At 41.0% G+C, this 17557-nt stretch overlaps 1 protein-coding gene and 1 pseudogene across 12 annotated transcripts in view; both read right to left on the bottom strand.

The window, feature by feature from the left end:
- Positions 1–419: 419 nt before the first annotated feature.
- Positions 420–1717, bottom strand: LOC144271877 (uncharacterized; annotated as a pseudogene).
- Positions 513–17557, bottom strand: part of HDAC4 (histone deacetylase 4) — a 474722-nt gene continuing 457677 nt past the window's right edge. For all 12 annotated transcript variants that reach the window (XM_077830169.1, XM_077830172.1, XM_077830164.1 and 9 more), the window contains 3 exons: positions 11341–11425; positions 6325–6466; positions 513–5664 (listed from right to left, as the gene is read on the bottom strand). In XM_077830169.1, the coding sequence (XP_077686295.1) occupies positions 5625–5664; positions 6325–6466; positions 11341–11425 (267 nt within the window). In that variant the 3' untranslated portion in view covers positions 513–5624. The remainder of the gene's footprint in view (positions 5665–6324; positions 6467–11340; positions 11426–17557) is intronic.

Genomic DNA, 17557 nt, shown 5'->3' with positions numbered 1-17557 from the left:
TGCACTGTGAACTCAATGGAGCTACTCATGTGTGGATAGTTAAGCATGTGTATGAGTGCTTGCAGGATCAGGGCTAACATTTTGAGACTAACTCAGCAAGTGCCATTCCGTGGCATCCATTGTTCCGAAGTCCTTACACAGTATAAATGCTTAATTTATTGCCTCAGTGGTATAGTCTCTTACTGATGCGCATACAGATATTTTCATTAACATCTTTTGGGGGGTATATACCTCTTAAGATATACAGCAGACAATTGTGGGTTTGACCTCAGAGAAATTTTACATTCAGTTCACTAGTAATAAGAAATGTGCTTAAATGTCTACAGATTGAAATGATCAACCTATTACTGCTAGCAGAATATCAGAACTTCTTTTGTTAGACCAAGAAATATTTGGAAAACATTTAACCAGGCGAACAGTTATGAGGCCTCTGATGGTCGGGCAACAAGACTGATCCAAGCAATTAAATAGGAGACATAAGCTATGAAGAAGATCACTAGCAGAAACAAAGATGGTATTATAATTAACTTTTTCTTTTTATTTACACCACAAGAATAACAAGTTGTCATAATGTGGTACAAAATACTGGACTCCTAATAAAGTTGAAATTGAAATTGGTACTGTCGGAGAAAGACACCATTGGCCAGTAAAAAACAAAACCAAAAAAACAAATAAAACAAAAACAAGAATGAGAAAAAAAAATTCCAACTCCACCAAGTAAAAGAAAGGACCATCAGAAAATTTTAGCACAAAGAATGCTACCATCACTTAAAGTAGGGTCCATACAATAAGAGTGAAATTGTGTCTAAATTACAGAGTAAACCGGTAGCTGCTACCAATGGTGACATCATACTGAGCATGTATAGGTATAAAGTAGAATATAATATAGTTACAACTTTGATACTACATATCTGTAATAAGCTCTTGGGTGAATAATGTTCAAACCCATCCCCCCCCCCTTTTTTTTATATATATATATATATATATATATATTATATATATATAAGTTTGTCATTCTCATAAATTGGAAAATAGCGCCTCCACTATGGAGCACAGAAAAGTGTTAATTTATTTTCTTTTAATAGGATACTTTTTCATCAATATCAAAGTACATGAAGCAGAGCTGAGAACAAGCCCAGCTTCGTCACAATGAAGAAACATTTTTATTCCTTTTGATGTAAAGTCTTATTTTAAACCACAGTGCTTGCACAGTACACGACTGTTTAAAGTGAAATCTAGTGAGACATTTCAAAGTAATTAAAAAAGTTAACAGCTGTGCTGAAGACTTAACCCTTTAAAATCCTTTTTTCCCCTCAGAATGAATGATTAGATGTGTTAAAGGAATGAGCCCAACTCCCCGCCCTCCCAGCGAAGAGAAAAACAAAACAAAAAAGTCAACAAAAAGAAAAAACCCAATCAAATTTTTGTTTTAAAATGACACAGGCAGTTTACTGTGTGTGTTCTGTGTAGTTTCCCTAAAACACTGTTTTCCACATAAATACAATAAACTCTATTATTGGTATGTCACAAGTGCTAGATAAAATTTTTCTTCTTAAAATGAGAAATGTATAAGTAGTCCTTTTTATTTATCTTTTTACAATAAAAAGCACAATTTCTTAAGTTCAGTAAGATGCAATTCCCCCCACCCCCACTCTCCTTCCTTTTTTGTGTGTGTTTGACAGAAAATTGCCTCAACCTTTGTCTCTGCAAATCCCATGAGAGGGGAAATTTTGTTTTTCAAAGCTGCCAAGTTTGGCGTGCAAAATCTGTAGACAATATAAAGACATGCCAACCTTACAGACCATGCAACCTCAAGGTGTAGGAAACTTAAAAAAATATATTCATATATATTTATATATATATATATATTTATATATATCAATGCCCATAAAACACATGGGCCCAAAAAGTTTACAAAAAGGAAGAATGGAATGAATACACGACTGCGACTAATAAAAAAGGAATGTTTCGTATCGAAAGTAAAAAACAAAATGATCAATTGTGTACTGCAAACTGGGACTCGCTTCTCTGCAAAACAATTTGAAGATGTTGCTTAGTTTCCAAACAGGCAAAAGAAAAAAATTATTATTGTACTGGGCTACCCCAAAGGCTTGGCTACAAAGTGATGCACTGTGTTGCTGGCACAACTTCTGGTCTCTTGCTGGTGGAGCTGAAGTGCATCATGTTTGGGTTCAGGAGGGGAAATAGTAAGGAAAGGGAAGGAGTGCTCATTTAATCTACCTGCAATGCACCTCTTTGGTGGCTACTCCAGAGAGTATGCTAGCATTCCCCTCAGGACTGGATGCTCACTGACCCAGGGCTGAACAACATTTTCTTAGAAGGCTACTGAAATGAAGAGGCCAAAAACTCAAGAGGTGAAAAAATGGTGGTCTCCAAAACGAGGATCTCCAAAACAAGGACCTCCTTTCCCTTCTATCTGCACCAGTCAAGGTCAGACAGGCCACGGAGCACCCAGACATGGCCTGTTGAGTGAGTGTAGCCAAGTAAGGTTTTAGCCAATCCAAGTGATCTAGACTTTGGAGTAGACTGATGAGTTGTGAAGTCTTGGTAAGTCTTTCCATTGATGGCAATAACTTAATGAAATGATTTAAAATAAATGAACAATGCATCTTGAAAGTGACAAGATGGAAGTGTACTGAATATTTCAGACTATTGCCAATCATCTAATTTTAAAGAAATCAACTCAATCTGTCAGCAATTGTTCACAAGGAAAGAGGAACACAAATATTTTCCACAAGTGATACCAAGATTGTTAATAAAAAAAGGGTTAGGGCGGTCTGGATACAAATAGGATCGTGTATATGTTGATATTGCCAACATTTATGAATGGGTAAATGATTTAAAATATGAAATCACAGGATTCCACAGCCAAATTATGTTTTAGATCACAGCAGCAAAGTGGTCATTTAAAAAACCAATGCATACACATATTTTGCATTTTTATATTTGAACCTTACTGTTAGAATATGCTGAAGACAGTTCTAATAACCAAAACATTTCATAATTTTAAAGGTACTTGGGTTAGCAAAAACTCAAATACAGTAGTGTCTGTTTTTTAAATTGCATTGTAAAACAAAGCAAAGAACCCTCTTGCGCTTGCTCACTTGTATGGTATGTTTCAAATTCTTTCCACAAGCCTGAATTCAGTATGTTCTGAATGGAATGAAAAACCTACATCAAGAACTGGAAAATAAGTTAATACAAAATGACCCTGTCAGTTGTCATAATAATAAAAAAAATTAAAAATACCCTTGGTTGTTCAGATAAAGGATCTGTACTATCCTACTCTGCTTTGAAAAGGTACATGTGTCAATTTGGTCTCCTTTAGTCACTTAACTCCACAACTCAAGGATTATCTGCTTATACTGAGGGCCAGCTCCGAAAGGCAATAGGGAAAAAATCAATGGAGCTGAAGATTAAAACTCTCTCACCCAACAATGACTTCATCTTAAAAATAAATTTGAAAAAAAAGTTCTTTGGAGGACTAAAATTACAATTCTAGCAATGGTGGTTCAGAAAGATGCTTAGTGTGCGTGAGTGAATGCTAGTTGCCTCAATAGTGTCTGGCAAGCCTTCAATATGGTAGCTACTAATGCCATATATAATCCTCACCACAATCCACATGGAGGATATGATACATTACCCATTGTAATACTACTATGCTTAAGGTAAAACTCCTTATTTTCTTTACACAGCTTCTATCACAGAACTGAGGAAATATACAATCATTGGTATCATACAAAAGAGACCATTGGATTCCCCTCTTTTAGTTAAATGCACGCTTTCTGAAAATAAACTCTGACAATCTGCAACAGTTCCTTACATCTGTGAAAAGCTGCTCACTGTACAGGAGACTTAAAAAAATCCCCACAGAAAGTAATGTACATGCATGAGATTAGGGAAGAAAAATGTTGACATTGTTACCATTCAGAAAAACAACTGCCCAATGTAAAATAAATGTAAGATTCACACAAACAAGGCTTCTTTAGGGTTTTTGTGAAATATCAATATAAAAATTAACAGGAAATTCATAATCTTTGCTTAAAAACTCATTTTTTTGTTAGAAAACCTTAAATTAAAATACAAATGTTTAGGGTAGTTGCCCAGTGGCTAATGTGTTGGTGTTCTGAAAACTTTCCAAACTGTAGTTTGAAAATGCTCAAGTTTCAAACTAGATCCCTCTCCAAAAGCACCTTTACATTCCAATTAACAAATAAATCTTTCATTAGAGACCTTTCAATGGCTACTTTTATAGTCTGCATTTATTATATATATTTTATATAAATGCATTATAAATATTTATCAATAATTCATAAGAATCAGATTTTTAAGCTTGGAATACATTTGTTTTATTTTTATATATATATATATATATATATATATACACACACACACACACACACACACACACTCACTCACACACACCTAACAATTTAAGCAATATCTCATGCTAGTTGCTTTTAATGAAAAGCATTCCAATCTTAAAACTGCAGTTGTGTCTATTGCATGCTTCAACAACCAGATTGGTAAATTCAATTTCTACATAATGTCTGAGAGAGAAATGTTTGAAAATGTGTTTTCAATATTGGTTGAATTTCAAAGATCCAACAGTATTTGCCACTTCCTTGGCAACTACCTTAATTTTTTTCCCCACAGCAATAAAACAAAACAAAAAAAATCCAAACTTCAGACAGTTTTGGAGATGCTCTATCCAGCTGATGCCTGCTTCCAGTAATCATGCCAGCACAAACCAGTCTTCCTTCCCGATGGCAGTTCTTGGCTTTCCCAGAGGAAATATGTTGACAAACTGCTGCTGTTCTTTTTCTTAAGGCATTGTTCCTCAAACTTCAGAAAATCCAGCTGCACCAAATCCATCAGCTCAATTAAAAAAAAAGGCACAAACTCATCTTCAGATGGCTTTGGAGTTACTAAAGCCGACTCCTTCTGAGCTCCATTTCCTCTTTTTTTTTTGTATTTTTTTTAAATATATATGTGTGTGTGTGTGTATGTGTATATATATATATATATAGACTAGTCCTCTTTCCCCCACCCTCCCCATTAAAAATACACCATCTTGCATTTGTTCTGGTTTTGAAGAGAATGTCCGACTCACAGGTAGGCGAGAGCCATTTAAAAAAAAATCCAAGAAACAAAACTACAAGATGGGTTGAGTGGTTCAAACGGAGATTGCTGAATTGTGGGTAATCAAACTTTAAGCACCAGTTTTAAATGAAGTTTGTTTGTTTTTGTGTTGTTGAATCTTTAATTATTATTTTTAGAAAAAAATTGACAACTTTGCCAAAGACTTTCATGGGCTTTGTTCCCCTTATGGCTTCCATTGAGGAGCAGAAGAAGAGTGCCCAGCATACATGCTTGTCTTCAACACTGCTGCTCTTCACCAGCATTTTTCCTTTTCTGTATATACTGTATACGTGTGTATATATATGGAGAGATTTTTCTGTTGCTGTGTTTTACACCTGGTTGTCCCTTCTGTATTCTGTAAGAAAACCATGACAGGACGCAGGAGTAACAAGAGAAAGCTTCTTGGCAGAGCTTCAAGACAAAGACGAACAAACAGGAGAACTCCAGTTCAAAGGTGAATGCTACAGGGGAGGCTCCTCTTCCATGGGTTCATCATCTGGTCTGTAAACAATTTCACCCAAAGGAGGCAGGATGGGTGGAGGGAGAAAAAGAAAAAAGGGGAGGGGCATGACAAGGATGAGAAATTCACAGTGTGCTGTGTACAAAAGTGTTACACTTTCTCTTCCGCACTAATGTGTGTTTTACCCAAAATGCTCACTAACACCCAGTTTGCAAACCCTCCCCTACCAACCCATGTGAGTTTTACTCACCCAGTCTGTTAAGAATTAAACTGTCTTTCAAACTTTTTGGAGAGTCTGCTACAAGTGGAAAGAGAAGCATTTCTCCAGGTTTTCTAAAGTTCAAGATCATCACACTGAGGAGCTGACACCCCTCCAGTCTTGATGAACGCATGTGCTTGGCTGCTTTGGACCGGACGAGACAGTGTGTGCGTAGCATATTAAGATTCAAGGCATGGTTGGCACTGTCAGCATTGTCCTGGCTAGTCTGAGGGGGTGTAATAAAACAGAGGGGCAGGAGCCACTTACTGTTGAAATAATTACCCTGAAGATACTGGGAATGTGTCCAGTTAAAAGGAAATGACAAAAAGATGAAGTCAGACTCTGCACTGCATCACCAGATGGTTACACACATCATTGTCCACCCTACTAACTGCTCCTATCTCTGAGAATTGTTAGATGGATGGAAGTGAAGGGAACTCACCTCTTGTCAGATGGCTTCACGCCCACTGACAGAGATGCCATGGCTGTTACTGTTTCTGCTTCTTCAGTCTCACACTTCTGTGCCTCGATCAAGGAGTACCCCACCGTGGAGGAGTAACGCTGGAGAGAATGCCAATACTTGCCTAAACGAGACATACGAAAACAGACTGTTAGGCCAGCTGTTGCACCACACAGTTATGATGCTATGAGTTATTATGAAAAGTGAGCAGACTTGGGGCTTGGTGCTTTTAGTGTCACCACAGTCTTGCACTCAGATTGAGCCTGATACTTGAAACCTTATGGGTGAGATTTTCAAAGCACTCAGCATTGGCCTATCTGAGATCCCATTGAAGCCTTTGCTAAAACTCCCACTGGTTTTTCAAAGCCAACGCTGGGCACTTTTGAAAAACTCTCTCTACACATATAGGAATCATATCACCTACCAATTAAATGCAACCACATCTGAGGATGTCTCATCCCTCCTCTCCAGAGCCTATGGAGGGCTGGGGTTTGTGTGTGGAAGACACATCCATCCTTCCTCCTCAAATCCTATGCAGCTTACAAGGAGAAGTAAATACAGCCTGAATCTGTAGTAATTTATCACGGGCTCCCCCCTCCCCCACTCTCAGGGTTGCAGCTGGGAGCTGCAGCCTGGTGGTGGGGTTCTTGAGGTGGCGGCACTGGAGCAGTCTTGGCTAGGGTTACCATACGCCCGGGTTTTTCCGGACATTGCCTGGTTTTTGAGCCTTCGTCCTCCGTCCGGGTGGATTTTTCAAACAACAGGCAATGTCCAGAGGGTTTTCTGAGCAGACACTACAATTTAGAAAGAGCTTCGATTGGTTCGCTTCCTGATTTGTCCCTCCCCCGCATCGACAGCTGATTGGTCCATTTTCCTGTAGCCACAGTTGTCAGATCCCACCCACTCAGGCCCCCAGCTTGCAGCCCTGGGGCGAGGGTCCCACAAGGAGGCACTGACTGACAGCTGTCACTGCATCCTGGGCTTGTGCCAGCTGGTTGACAGGGATTGACACTCTCCCTCCGCCCCACCTCCAGTGAGTACCCCTGCTGCAGGCACTTCCTCCAGCTCCCCCAATGTACCCCCCCCCCCCACAATGCTCTCTTTTTGAGAACCTGAAATATGGTAACCCTAGTCTTGGCTGATGTGGGAGGATGCAGAGACCCCAGCAAGCCATCCACACTCAGTGCTCCTTCCCCGAGCTGTGGACTGGGAGCAAATGCAACCGAGCTCCCCTTCCACGGCTCCCCTCACACATGGAACATCTCTTGGCCTTTGCCTGCTCCATTTAGCCGAGTCGATCATGCTGAGTTTGGGGCTGAGTGTGGGGGAGGAGGGGGGGAAAAGGGACACAGAAGGAAGAGGCTTAGTGTTGTTCAGTTCAGAGGATTATCCATGAAAGAGTACCTTCCCCACAGACTGGGGATGGGATGAAGTGGAGGATACTACTCCCTGCTGCCCCTAAGTTTGGCTTCCAAATCCAAGTTAGCAACAGATAAAGGCAGGAGTGCTGAACCACTGCTCTGTCTCCATGGCCAAAGCCAGAGAAACCTTTGGCAAGGTGGCAAAACGTCCAGAGACCCATGGATAAGTCTGAGCTGCCTCTAGTATTTGCCAGCAGAGCGGTACAGCCCAAATGTCTCAGACAGAGGCAGAGGTCATGGTTCAAAAAACAGAACAGTTCATCAGCGCTTTTAATGTATTTGTTCATTTGCTTTTATGGCTCACAACACAGTGAGGGGGAAAATACCATAGTAATTTTGCAGCCCTGGATACATGAAGACTGGAATACAGACATGGTTGTAAAATCATCACTGTGACCAATTTAGTATCAAGAGCTGCAGAAAGGAATCTGGTACATGAGTGCTCAGTCTGAAGATCTGGTTATCTGATAAATATGCTGGCCAATCTGAGGTAACGATGGCCTCCCAAAGCGAGAAGCTGAGGAGTTCTCCATATGGAAAAGCCAGTGGACTTCTACATGGTAACTATGATGATTCACAATGATAAACAGTCTGGCTAATTCTACAGCAACAGTACAGTTATTAGCTGAATATCTGGCATTAGTACCATGCTGCTTTGTTAACATATGTTATCACAGCGGTGCTGTCATAATAAAGATCTGTTTTTAAATAAGTGTTTACTGTAGCTATGGAAACCAGCATATAATTAGCACAAACAGTTTGTTTGCTAAGACATTTAAAGTATTTAGAGGCAACAATTTTTCACTATATCTGAACTTTACACCTGGGCACAGCACAATGGAACATCCTTTTAACAAAGCAGTTTCTTGGAAATCGGGGTAAAATCTTGGTGCCACTGAAATCAGTGGGAATTTTGCCATTGGCCTGGGGGGGAAGAAAGGGTCAGGATTTCACCCCAGTTTGTCTCCTTCAGACAATAAGGTGCATTTAAAATTAAAGTGGAATGAAGAGGCTGATATGTCAACACAGTCCAAAGTCAGAATTACTGTCTGCCAAGAACCCTGGATTCTGTGGCCATTCAGCACTGGAAGAAACATGTGAAAACAAACTTCTGCCCTGCATTGCCGAAGACTTTGTTGAATATGCTTTCCCAGCATCCTTCCAAGCAAACTCTGATTCAGCTCTGGTTTTGGATCCACTGGTTGTGAACGAAACTGCTCTTCTGCTTTGAACGGCTAAAGACAGGTGGAAGATATTAAATAGAGAGTTCACCAGCTTTTGCTGCTTATTCCACACCTGAAGCCCCATGGCAGTTTGGAAACCTTATAATTCCTGGTTGTGAAAAAGTTTAACGTCACCAACACCTAAGCTAGGTTTAGGTGAGGAAGCAGCAGTGACAGTTGGACTCTTAAAAATCCTCAGAAATTTAGAGCTAAGGAACAAGAATACAGAAAAAGGAAAGGTTGTTTTGTGGTTAAGGCACTGGACTGGAGAAATTGGTTCAACTGCTGACTCTGCCACAGACTGCCTGTGGGACCTTGGGCAAGATACTTTGGCAAACTTTTCAAAAACACTCAAATGATTTAGGAGCCTAAAGTCCATTTTCAAAAGTCACTTAGGTACTTAGGAGCCAAAATCCAAGTAACTTCCAATGTGACTTAAAACTCCTAGGTATCTTATTCACTTCTGAAAATTTTGCCCTTAATTTCTCAGGTCCTTGCTTCCCTACCTGTAAAATGGGGACAACACTTTCCTTCTCCAACTTGTCTTTTCTATTTAGATTATAAAATAATCTAGGAATAGCTTCTTCTGTGTGTATGTGTTTGGCATATTGGGGCCCCAATCTTGCTTGGGGTCTCTTGAAGCTACAAATAAACAACACCATTAGCAGAAGAGTTCAAAATGTTCCATGCTGACACGGCAGCATTTTACTGTTAAAAGCGTAGGCAAGCCTATGATTCCAGTACTTCTACCCAATGCTGGGTTTAAATTCTATTAATGTTCGTTCGTAATTAGAAGCTGTAACAATTCCCAATTCCACTTCTTTAATAGCCATGATAGGCTGTACATAAGCACTACGGATACATCCCACCACACACAGCACAAGGAGGAAACTTGATGTTAACCTGTGTTTAGTTCCTTTAACAAATGGCCTCAACTTCAATTTGTTCACCAACAGCAGGACAATTTGCTTTATGTGTACGATTACTAAGAGAAATGCATCACTTGGGTTTACAGTTGGTTTTGGGTTAGGGTGAGAGAAAGGAAACCAAAAGATAAACCCATCCTCCTCCAGTCTGACCTCATGTCTGAACACTACGGGTATGTTTCACAGCCTGGGGCAGCAAGGCAGGCTTGTGCTATCGTGGTAAGAAAAGCTGCGTAGACAACGCTTTGAAGTTGTGCCTTAAGCCTCCCAGTCGATGGGTGATGGATTTCAGAGCCTGGGCTCCAGCCTGAAGCACAATGTCTACACAGCCCTTTTTAGAGCTATCATAAATATAAAGGGAAGGGTAAACCCCTTTAAAATCCCTCCTGGCCAGAGGACAAATCCTCTCACCTGTAAAGGGTTAAGAAGCTAAAGGTAACCTCGCTGGCACCTGACCAAAATGACCAATGAGGAGACAAGATACTTTCAAAAGCTGGGAGGAGGGAGAGAAAGAAAGGGTCTGTGTCTGTCGGTACGCTGCTTTTGCCGGGGATAGACCAGGAATGGAGTCTTAGAACTTTTAGTAAGTAATCTAGCTAGGTATGCATTAGATTATGATTTCTTTAAATGGCTGAGAAAAGAATTGTGCTGAATAGAATGACTATTTCTGTCTGTGTGTCTTTTTTGTAACTTAAGGTTTTGCCTAGAGGGATTCTCTATGTTTTGAATCTAATTACCCTGTAAGGTATCTACCATCCTGATTTTACAGGGATGATTCCTTTACTTCTATTTCTATTAAAAGTCTTCTTGTAAGAAAACTGAATGCTTTTTCATTGTTCTCAGATCCAAGGGTTTGGGTCTGTGGTCACCTATGCAAATTGGTGAGGATTTTTACCAAACCTTTCCCAGGAAGTGGGGTTCAAGGGTTGGGAGGATTTTGGGGGGAAAGACGTGTCCAAACTACGTTTCCCAGAGTTAGAGTTTGGTGGTGTCAGTGGATATTCCAAGGACAAAGGATAAAATTAATTTGTACCTTGGGGAAGTTTTAACCTAAGCTGGTAAAAGTAAGCTTAGGAGGTTTTCATGCAGGTCCCCACATCTGTACGCTAGAGTTCAGAGTGGGGGAGGAACCTTGACAAGAGCACTGGTGCGAGCCCACGTCTATCAGCCTGTGCTGGGAGGCTTGCTGCTGTGAGCTGTGTAGCTGTACTCTTTACAGTCGCGCAATTCTGCATCTTGCATGTTCAGCTCATGGCTGCACAGGGTATGTTTACTGTACACTGACCATCAACAAACCAGCTGAAGTAAAGCTAGCAGACCTTGGGAGAATTTATTTACTATAATCATTAAGATGATGGAGGTGTCAAAACAGTGTTGCCTGAGACAGCTCAGAGGAGAATTATCTGAGTCAAGCTTATATATACTCACTGTGTATCTCAATTACTTTTTCCATGGAATGCACTGCATTGGCATTTGCCCTCTGCTGCAAGACGTTTTCTGGAAGAGGATCAAGCTGAAAAAAATGGAATAGAAATAGCAGAGAATTTTAAATTCACATTACTGTATATACTCTGTATCCAAGTGGTCTTCAAGACACTGTATATACTGTAATCTGTACTGAGTGCCCAGTCCCTCCTTTGATTTCCATGATCTGACCCTACTTAAAATTCTGGATATGAAAACTTCCTAAACGGTCTTCTCATTATTGTACACTTCAGTTTTGCGTGCGCACACACCCAGAGCCTTACAGATGTACTAGATTTAATGAATGGAAGCTGAATAGAAAACTTGGGGAATTAAATTGTTCACTGCCATGAACATGTAGCAGTACTTTTTGAAAAGTTTAGGCTCTGGATGAGAGTTTCCAAAGTCATGACCCTTATCAGCTCCCACAGAAAACTGTATGTGCAGAATATTAAAAAAAAGTTACGAGCTCCAGTCCAGTTTAAATTTGAGTGACTCCTTCCTCCCAGCCTATTCTCTAACCTCCTTCTCACATGACCAAGTCTTATACCAGATCTCCTCCTACTTCTTCCAGAATACCTGCCCACTACTCCCCCATTGCCATGAGCCACCGTGTGGCCCAAGGATGCTGCCGGCCACAGAATGTGAATATCTACATGCCTCCTAAGGTCCACAGGATGAGAGCTCCACTAGTGTCCAACTCAGAAATAGTGCAGGACAGAAGCAGTTTTTAAGGATCTTAGAACATGTGTAACTGGAAAGGATGCCTGAGCTTTGACAGTCATAAGCACTCTTAGAATAGCTACTCTGCTTTGGTGAGCTAGGCAGAGCCCTGTTCTACAGTCTTCCCCACCTTTCATTTGTCAACAAACCTATTTCATTTGTCAGTCATTGTGGCGCAGAGAGAAATATTAATAAGGGAGAAAGTGGATAACTTTACTGTTTTTTTTAAATAGCCTGTATATAAGATGTAGATCTATTTCTATGTAACGTTTGAAGTGGAAAAACAAAGCCGTATATAGGTTAAAGGGGCCTCAAAAAAGAGTTAGATACCAGCCAAAAGAGAAACTTTTAAATGGCTTTGAACTCCTAATCCAATGAATGTATTTACTTGTAACTTTCCCCAAAATAAAATTTGTGCCCTCCGAGTAAATGTCATAATTTTGGTTAGGATAAACATGACTTTTCGTCCATTACAAAGGAACTGAAACCCCGCTTAAACTCTAAACTGCACAAAACCTTAAGTACAAAGCCACCAGTAGCGCCTCCATAATAAGGAGTTTTTTGTAGCTCTTACTATCTGCTGGGTCAATCTTACCAGGGCAGATAAAGATTAACATATGGATTTAATGCCTATGAAATTTGTGCTGAAGTTACTGTGTGTAGAGAATTGTGTTATCAACCTTATTCTCTGTGATGTTGGGTTCTTTCCCATCCTCCTTAAATAGCGAGAAACAATGAGAATAATGTGACAGAATTGAAATTGCAAGTTGAAAGGTGATACAGAGCTTTTAAAAAGTTCCTAGATTTTAATTTATACTATGTCCGCATAAGAATGTCTTTTGGGACTCAAGTGTCTTTGCATTCTAAATGCACACAGGACATGAACTGCTTGTCTCTGTTCTTATCCAAAGTCACACCTCTCAACCCTGGTGATAAAAAAAAAGTTCGTTAATAAGTTCCTGAGGAAAGGGAACATCATTTTTTCCCTAAAAAGAGATGTGTGTATGTTTAGCAACGAGAGTAACTCAAAGAAGCTTTTCTGACACCTTGTCTGTACTAGGACACCTTGTCTGTACCTTGTCTGTAATAGTTATACTGGCAAAACCATCCGGGGTGGATGCAACTGAATCAGTGTAAATGTACTGATGCAGGCGTAGCTTATGACAGGTCCCGCAGAGAGCATAAGCTATACTTTTGGCTAGGTTTATACTATGAGTGCTTTTTGATATAGCTACACCAGTATACTATACGGGCAAAGTGCTCCTAGCGTCGGCACAGCTCATATTGGCAAAGATGAGCTTTTGCTGGCTTAGCTTATTCCAGTCTTCTCCCCTCACCAACCTGAGCAAAATAAGCGATATCAACAAAAGCTCAGTTTTGCCATTATGACTCCGTATATAACTAGAGGCTGTCGGTGGCACAGCTCTGCTGGTCACAAATCACACTTCTTCACACCTGTGACCAACATCGATCTGGCTGGCAAAAATCTGTAGCGTAGACCTGGTCTGTATAAGCACAGTTATACTGGTATGATTGCATCTATGCTAGGGATTTTAGCGGCATAGCTGTGTTGGTTAAAACAAACAATCACCCCCTAACTGGGCAATAATTCTTAGCTCAGGCCTCACAGAGAACAGCAATGTTTAGAATCTAACACAATACAGTGCCAACAAACTCAAACATAACATAATTCAAGTTTAAACATATGCAGGCTGTCCTACTGCATAGGGCCCGTAGCCATCTCCCAAACTGTGGGTAAGTATATTGCAGATGTTACAAGGGGCCAGATTTAATTTGGTGCATTAGTGAATAGTGAATTTCCATTAACAATGCATTTGCTGTGAAAAAGTTCTTGAGCACGCCCTTTAGAAGTAAATGGCACACCGTGTACAGGCCATTTCACTCGGCACGCACAGAACCTTTGTGGCACTTGGGGGTAGGGGAAGGAAAGACTGGAAAGGGAACATGGAAACCTCCCCTCTAAACCTCTCCCTTGATTACATTTCCTTCTGTTTTTCTGGAATAGATTTTCCTCATGTCAGACAAAAAGAAGGCCAAAACTGTTCATTGTAAAGGAATTCCAAACTTTCAAATGAGAAGCATGCCATGAATATGCTGACACTGAGAAAACCACACTATTTCACTCCAATGTGTGGGGAAGGGGAGTCAGCAGACCAAAGACAGCAATATGCCCATTAGCAGGACTTAGAAGCGGCATTTCAATAAATTACATGGTGGGGGGGGGGGGGGAAGAGGAGGACCCAGCTAGCACCACAATACACTGCATTCTGTAGCGAAGAGCTCTGTAATCCAATTGTGGCATGAGAACTAGCATGATCAAAAACTCTGCTCATATCCCGTTCTGATCCTGCAGCCTTCAACCAATAAAAGAAATTTTAAAAAACCCACATTAAACTGTTTAAAGCGATACTCTTTTTCCTGAGGTTTTCATATTATTTGTTTGGGCGTTGAAAGACACAGAGAATGAGGTTGCGGCGATTTGAGCAACAGAATGTCAAAACCCCTCCTTCTCCCGTGTGCACAAATCAAGAACAAATGGACTTCTGTCAAAGGGTTTGTTTAGCCAAAGAGTCTGGGCAGGAAGTGAGAGATGCAGCACTAACAAATCTCATTTTGTTCAAACAGCCCCAGACATTGCCAGGGACAACAGTACAAGGGGTTTTTTTTGTATACAGAGGGGCAAAAACTTTTTTTTGGATAACATTTTATGCTGAGTTAGTCTGTTCAGGATCAGAAAACAGCTCCTTAAAAGCTATGGCATCCTTTCCCTTTTAATAAAGTCAATCAAGGCATTTCAGTTACTATTGTTATACCTATAGCACTTGCTTCAGTTTCCATGAAGACTGATTTCACAGTAACTGCCGTGTTAGTCTGTATTCGCAAAAAGAAAAGGAGTACTTGTGGCACCTTAGAGACTAACCAATTTATTTGAGCATGAGCTTTCGTGAGCTACAGCTCACTTCATCGGATGCATACTGTGGAAACTGCAGAAGACATTATATACACAGAGATCATGAAACAATACCTCCTCCCACCCCACTCTCCTGCTGGTAATAGCTTATCTAAAGGGAGTGAGTTTGTATGGGGGGGAGGGGGGGCGGAGGGTGAGAAAACCTGGATTTGTGCTGGAAATGGCCCAACTTGATTATCACTTTAGATAAGCTATTACCAGCAGGAGAGTGGGGTGGGAGGAGGTATTGTTTCATGGTCTCTGTGTATATAATGTCTTCTGCAGTTTCCACAGTATGCATCCGATGAAGTGAGCTGTAGCTCACGAAAGCTCATGCTCAAATAAATTGGTTAGTCTCTAAGGTGCCACAAGTACTCCTTTTCATTAAGACTGAAAAATCCTGCTTCAAAAAAACCCCCAACACATTGTGATAAGAAAGGCTTTTTCTAGGGAGCCATGCTGCCAGGTGAGTAATCTTCACTTTTATCTTCAGATACCCCAAGGTGCACACTGATCACAGGGGATCTGCCAATTCTGGGAGTGTCACCCCTAGCCTCTTTGGCCCACACGCAGGAATGTTACACATATTTTAATACAGCATATCCATGATTCTGAAAGGGGTATGTTAAGTGTTCATGCTACATCAGGCTAGCAGAACAGTATGTCCCCTCTGGAAGAGAGATCAGATCTGGAGTATATTACAGGGGAAAATAAGAGTTTGGTTTGTCGCTGTTCTTTTTAACTATAGTCCCTTTGTAGGTATTTGTTCCCTTTATTATTATTTAATATTAATTTTGTGGTCGCACAAGACTACAATGCCATCTAGCTCAATTCACAACACTACTCAAACGAGAACTGGAACAACAGGGGGCTACTTGCTAGGATCAGGCTGTACAGGCAGAACCGCACCTGGGTAGCTTGCAGTGCGCTATAGATATTATTTGGCTTTCCTTCACATAAGCTCTAAATGCCCTGACAACTAGTTAAACTCCCAGGCCGAGGGTTTCAAACAATGCCTGCCGTTTCAGGTGCCCAACTTGGAACACCCAGTCGGGGCTGGATTTTCAGAAAGTCCAACCACTGAAAAGTCGGGTCCTTTAACATGCCTCAGGCCGGGCACCCACAAATGGGGGCACCCACGCTCATTAGCCATGTCTAAAAACCTCGGCCACCGCCCAGCAACGTAAAAAACAACAATTTATCAGCCACTAAATCATAGTACCACAGCTTAGCCACCCAAAGCCCTGGCTTGTGACTATTTGGTTGCCATTTGTATGGTACTTCCATGAGCACTGGAAACCATTTTGTCCCAAATTAAAAAAAATATTAATGAGACAAGGTGGGGGTGGTAATATATTTTATTGGACCAATTTCTGTTGGTGAGAGAGACAGACTTTTGAGTTTCTCAGAATTCTTCTTCAGGTCAGAAAAATTATATAATTTAAAAATCTGCCTACTAGAAATGATACAGGCTGAAACAATTTATATTTGATTCCTGTCTTATGTCAAGTGCTTGTTTTTTGACTCCGGGAGAAACTATTCCTCTTCACCTCATTTGTACAAAACTATACTGAACTCTTTATGAATACCCTTCAACTTCTCTTGATGTAGCAGTGCACTTAGCATTATCAAAGGCAGTGCTTGACTCTGAGCTGTAGACTAGCGGCTGCTCTGTCTGTGTGGTATTCTTTATGATGTAACTGCTGTGAGCAGTGGAATTGCTTATTGACAGCTTGTTTGTAATGTTCAAAACCTTTTATTTTAAGGGGCATGACTACCAAAGCTGGCACTAGACTGCGTGCTTGTGGTCTGAGGACCGGCCCAGGCACTCTCACTCTGTTACCGGCAGCCCTGTTTTCTAGGATGATTGACATTACTCCTTCTTCACTGGAGTTTTCTTCCACAATACCAATGACGGTTCCATGTCAGATAATGAGCTGTGGGACAAAAAAGGCTGACGTTCACACGGTTTATTATCCTATGTGCAAGACCTCAACCAAGGTTCCCAAAGCTGGTCAGGACCTTTCGCCTTCATGATCTAGAGTGTAACATTTACACTGTCTTTTCAGAGACTGGCACAGATGTATGTATTAACAGCATTCCTGACTGTTGTTTTCAGGAGGAGGTTTTAGCAGGTGGTTGAGAGGGGTGGCCAGAGCCCACAGCGAAGCCAGGACAATCATGGCCTGGAGGTGTTTGACAGGAGTGGCACTGAGGAATGCCCAAAGGTATTCATGGCCATATCAGGCCAGCTCTGAGCATTTCTTTCAATGTAGGATGACCAAGGTTCTTGGAGTTTTCAGCCAGTCCCCCTCACCAAGTAGAGCAGTTCACTGCTGAGTCTGAGAAAGACTACCTCACTCATTCCCTCATACAATACCCGGATGTGCTGAGGTGGCTGGTTACGTGAAGCCATGTTGTGTGGCTGGCTTGCTGTTCAGACACCTGCTGCGGATTCATGGTATGGAGGATGCAGGGGTGTAGGTT

Source organism: Eretmochelys imbricata, chromosome 11, assembly GCF_965152235.1.
Source record: "Eretmochelys imbricata isolate rEreImb1 chromosome 11, rEreImb1.hap1, whole genome shotgun sequence".
Lineage (NCBI taxonomy): Eukaryota > Metazoa > Chordata > Testudines > Cheloniidae > Eretmochelys > Eretmochelys imbricata.
This window is presented reverse-complemented; position numbering and strand designations above follow the sequence as displayed.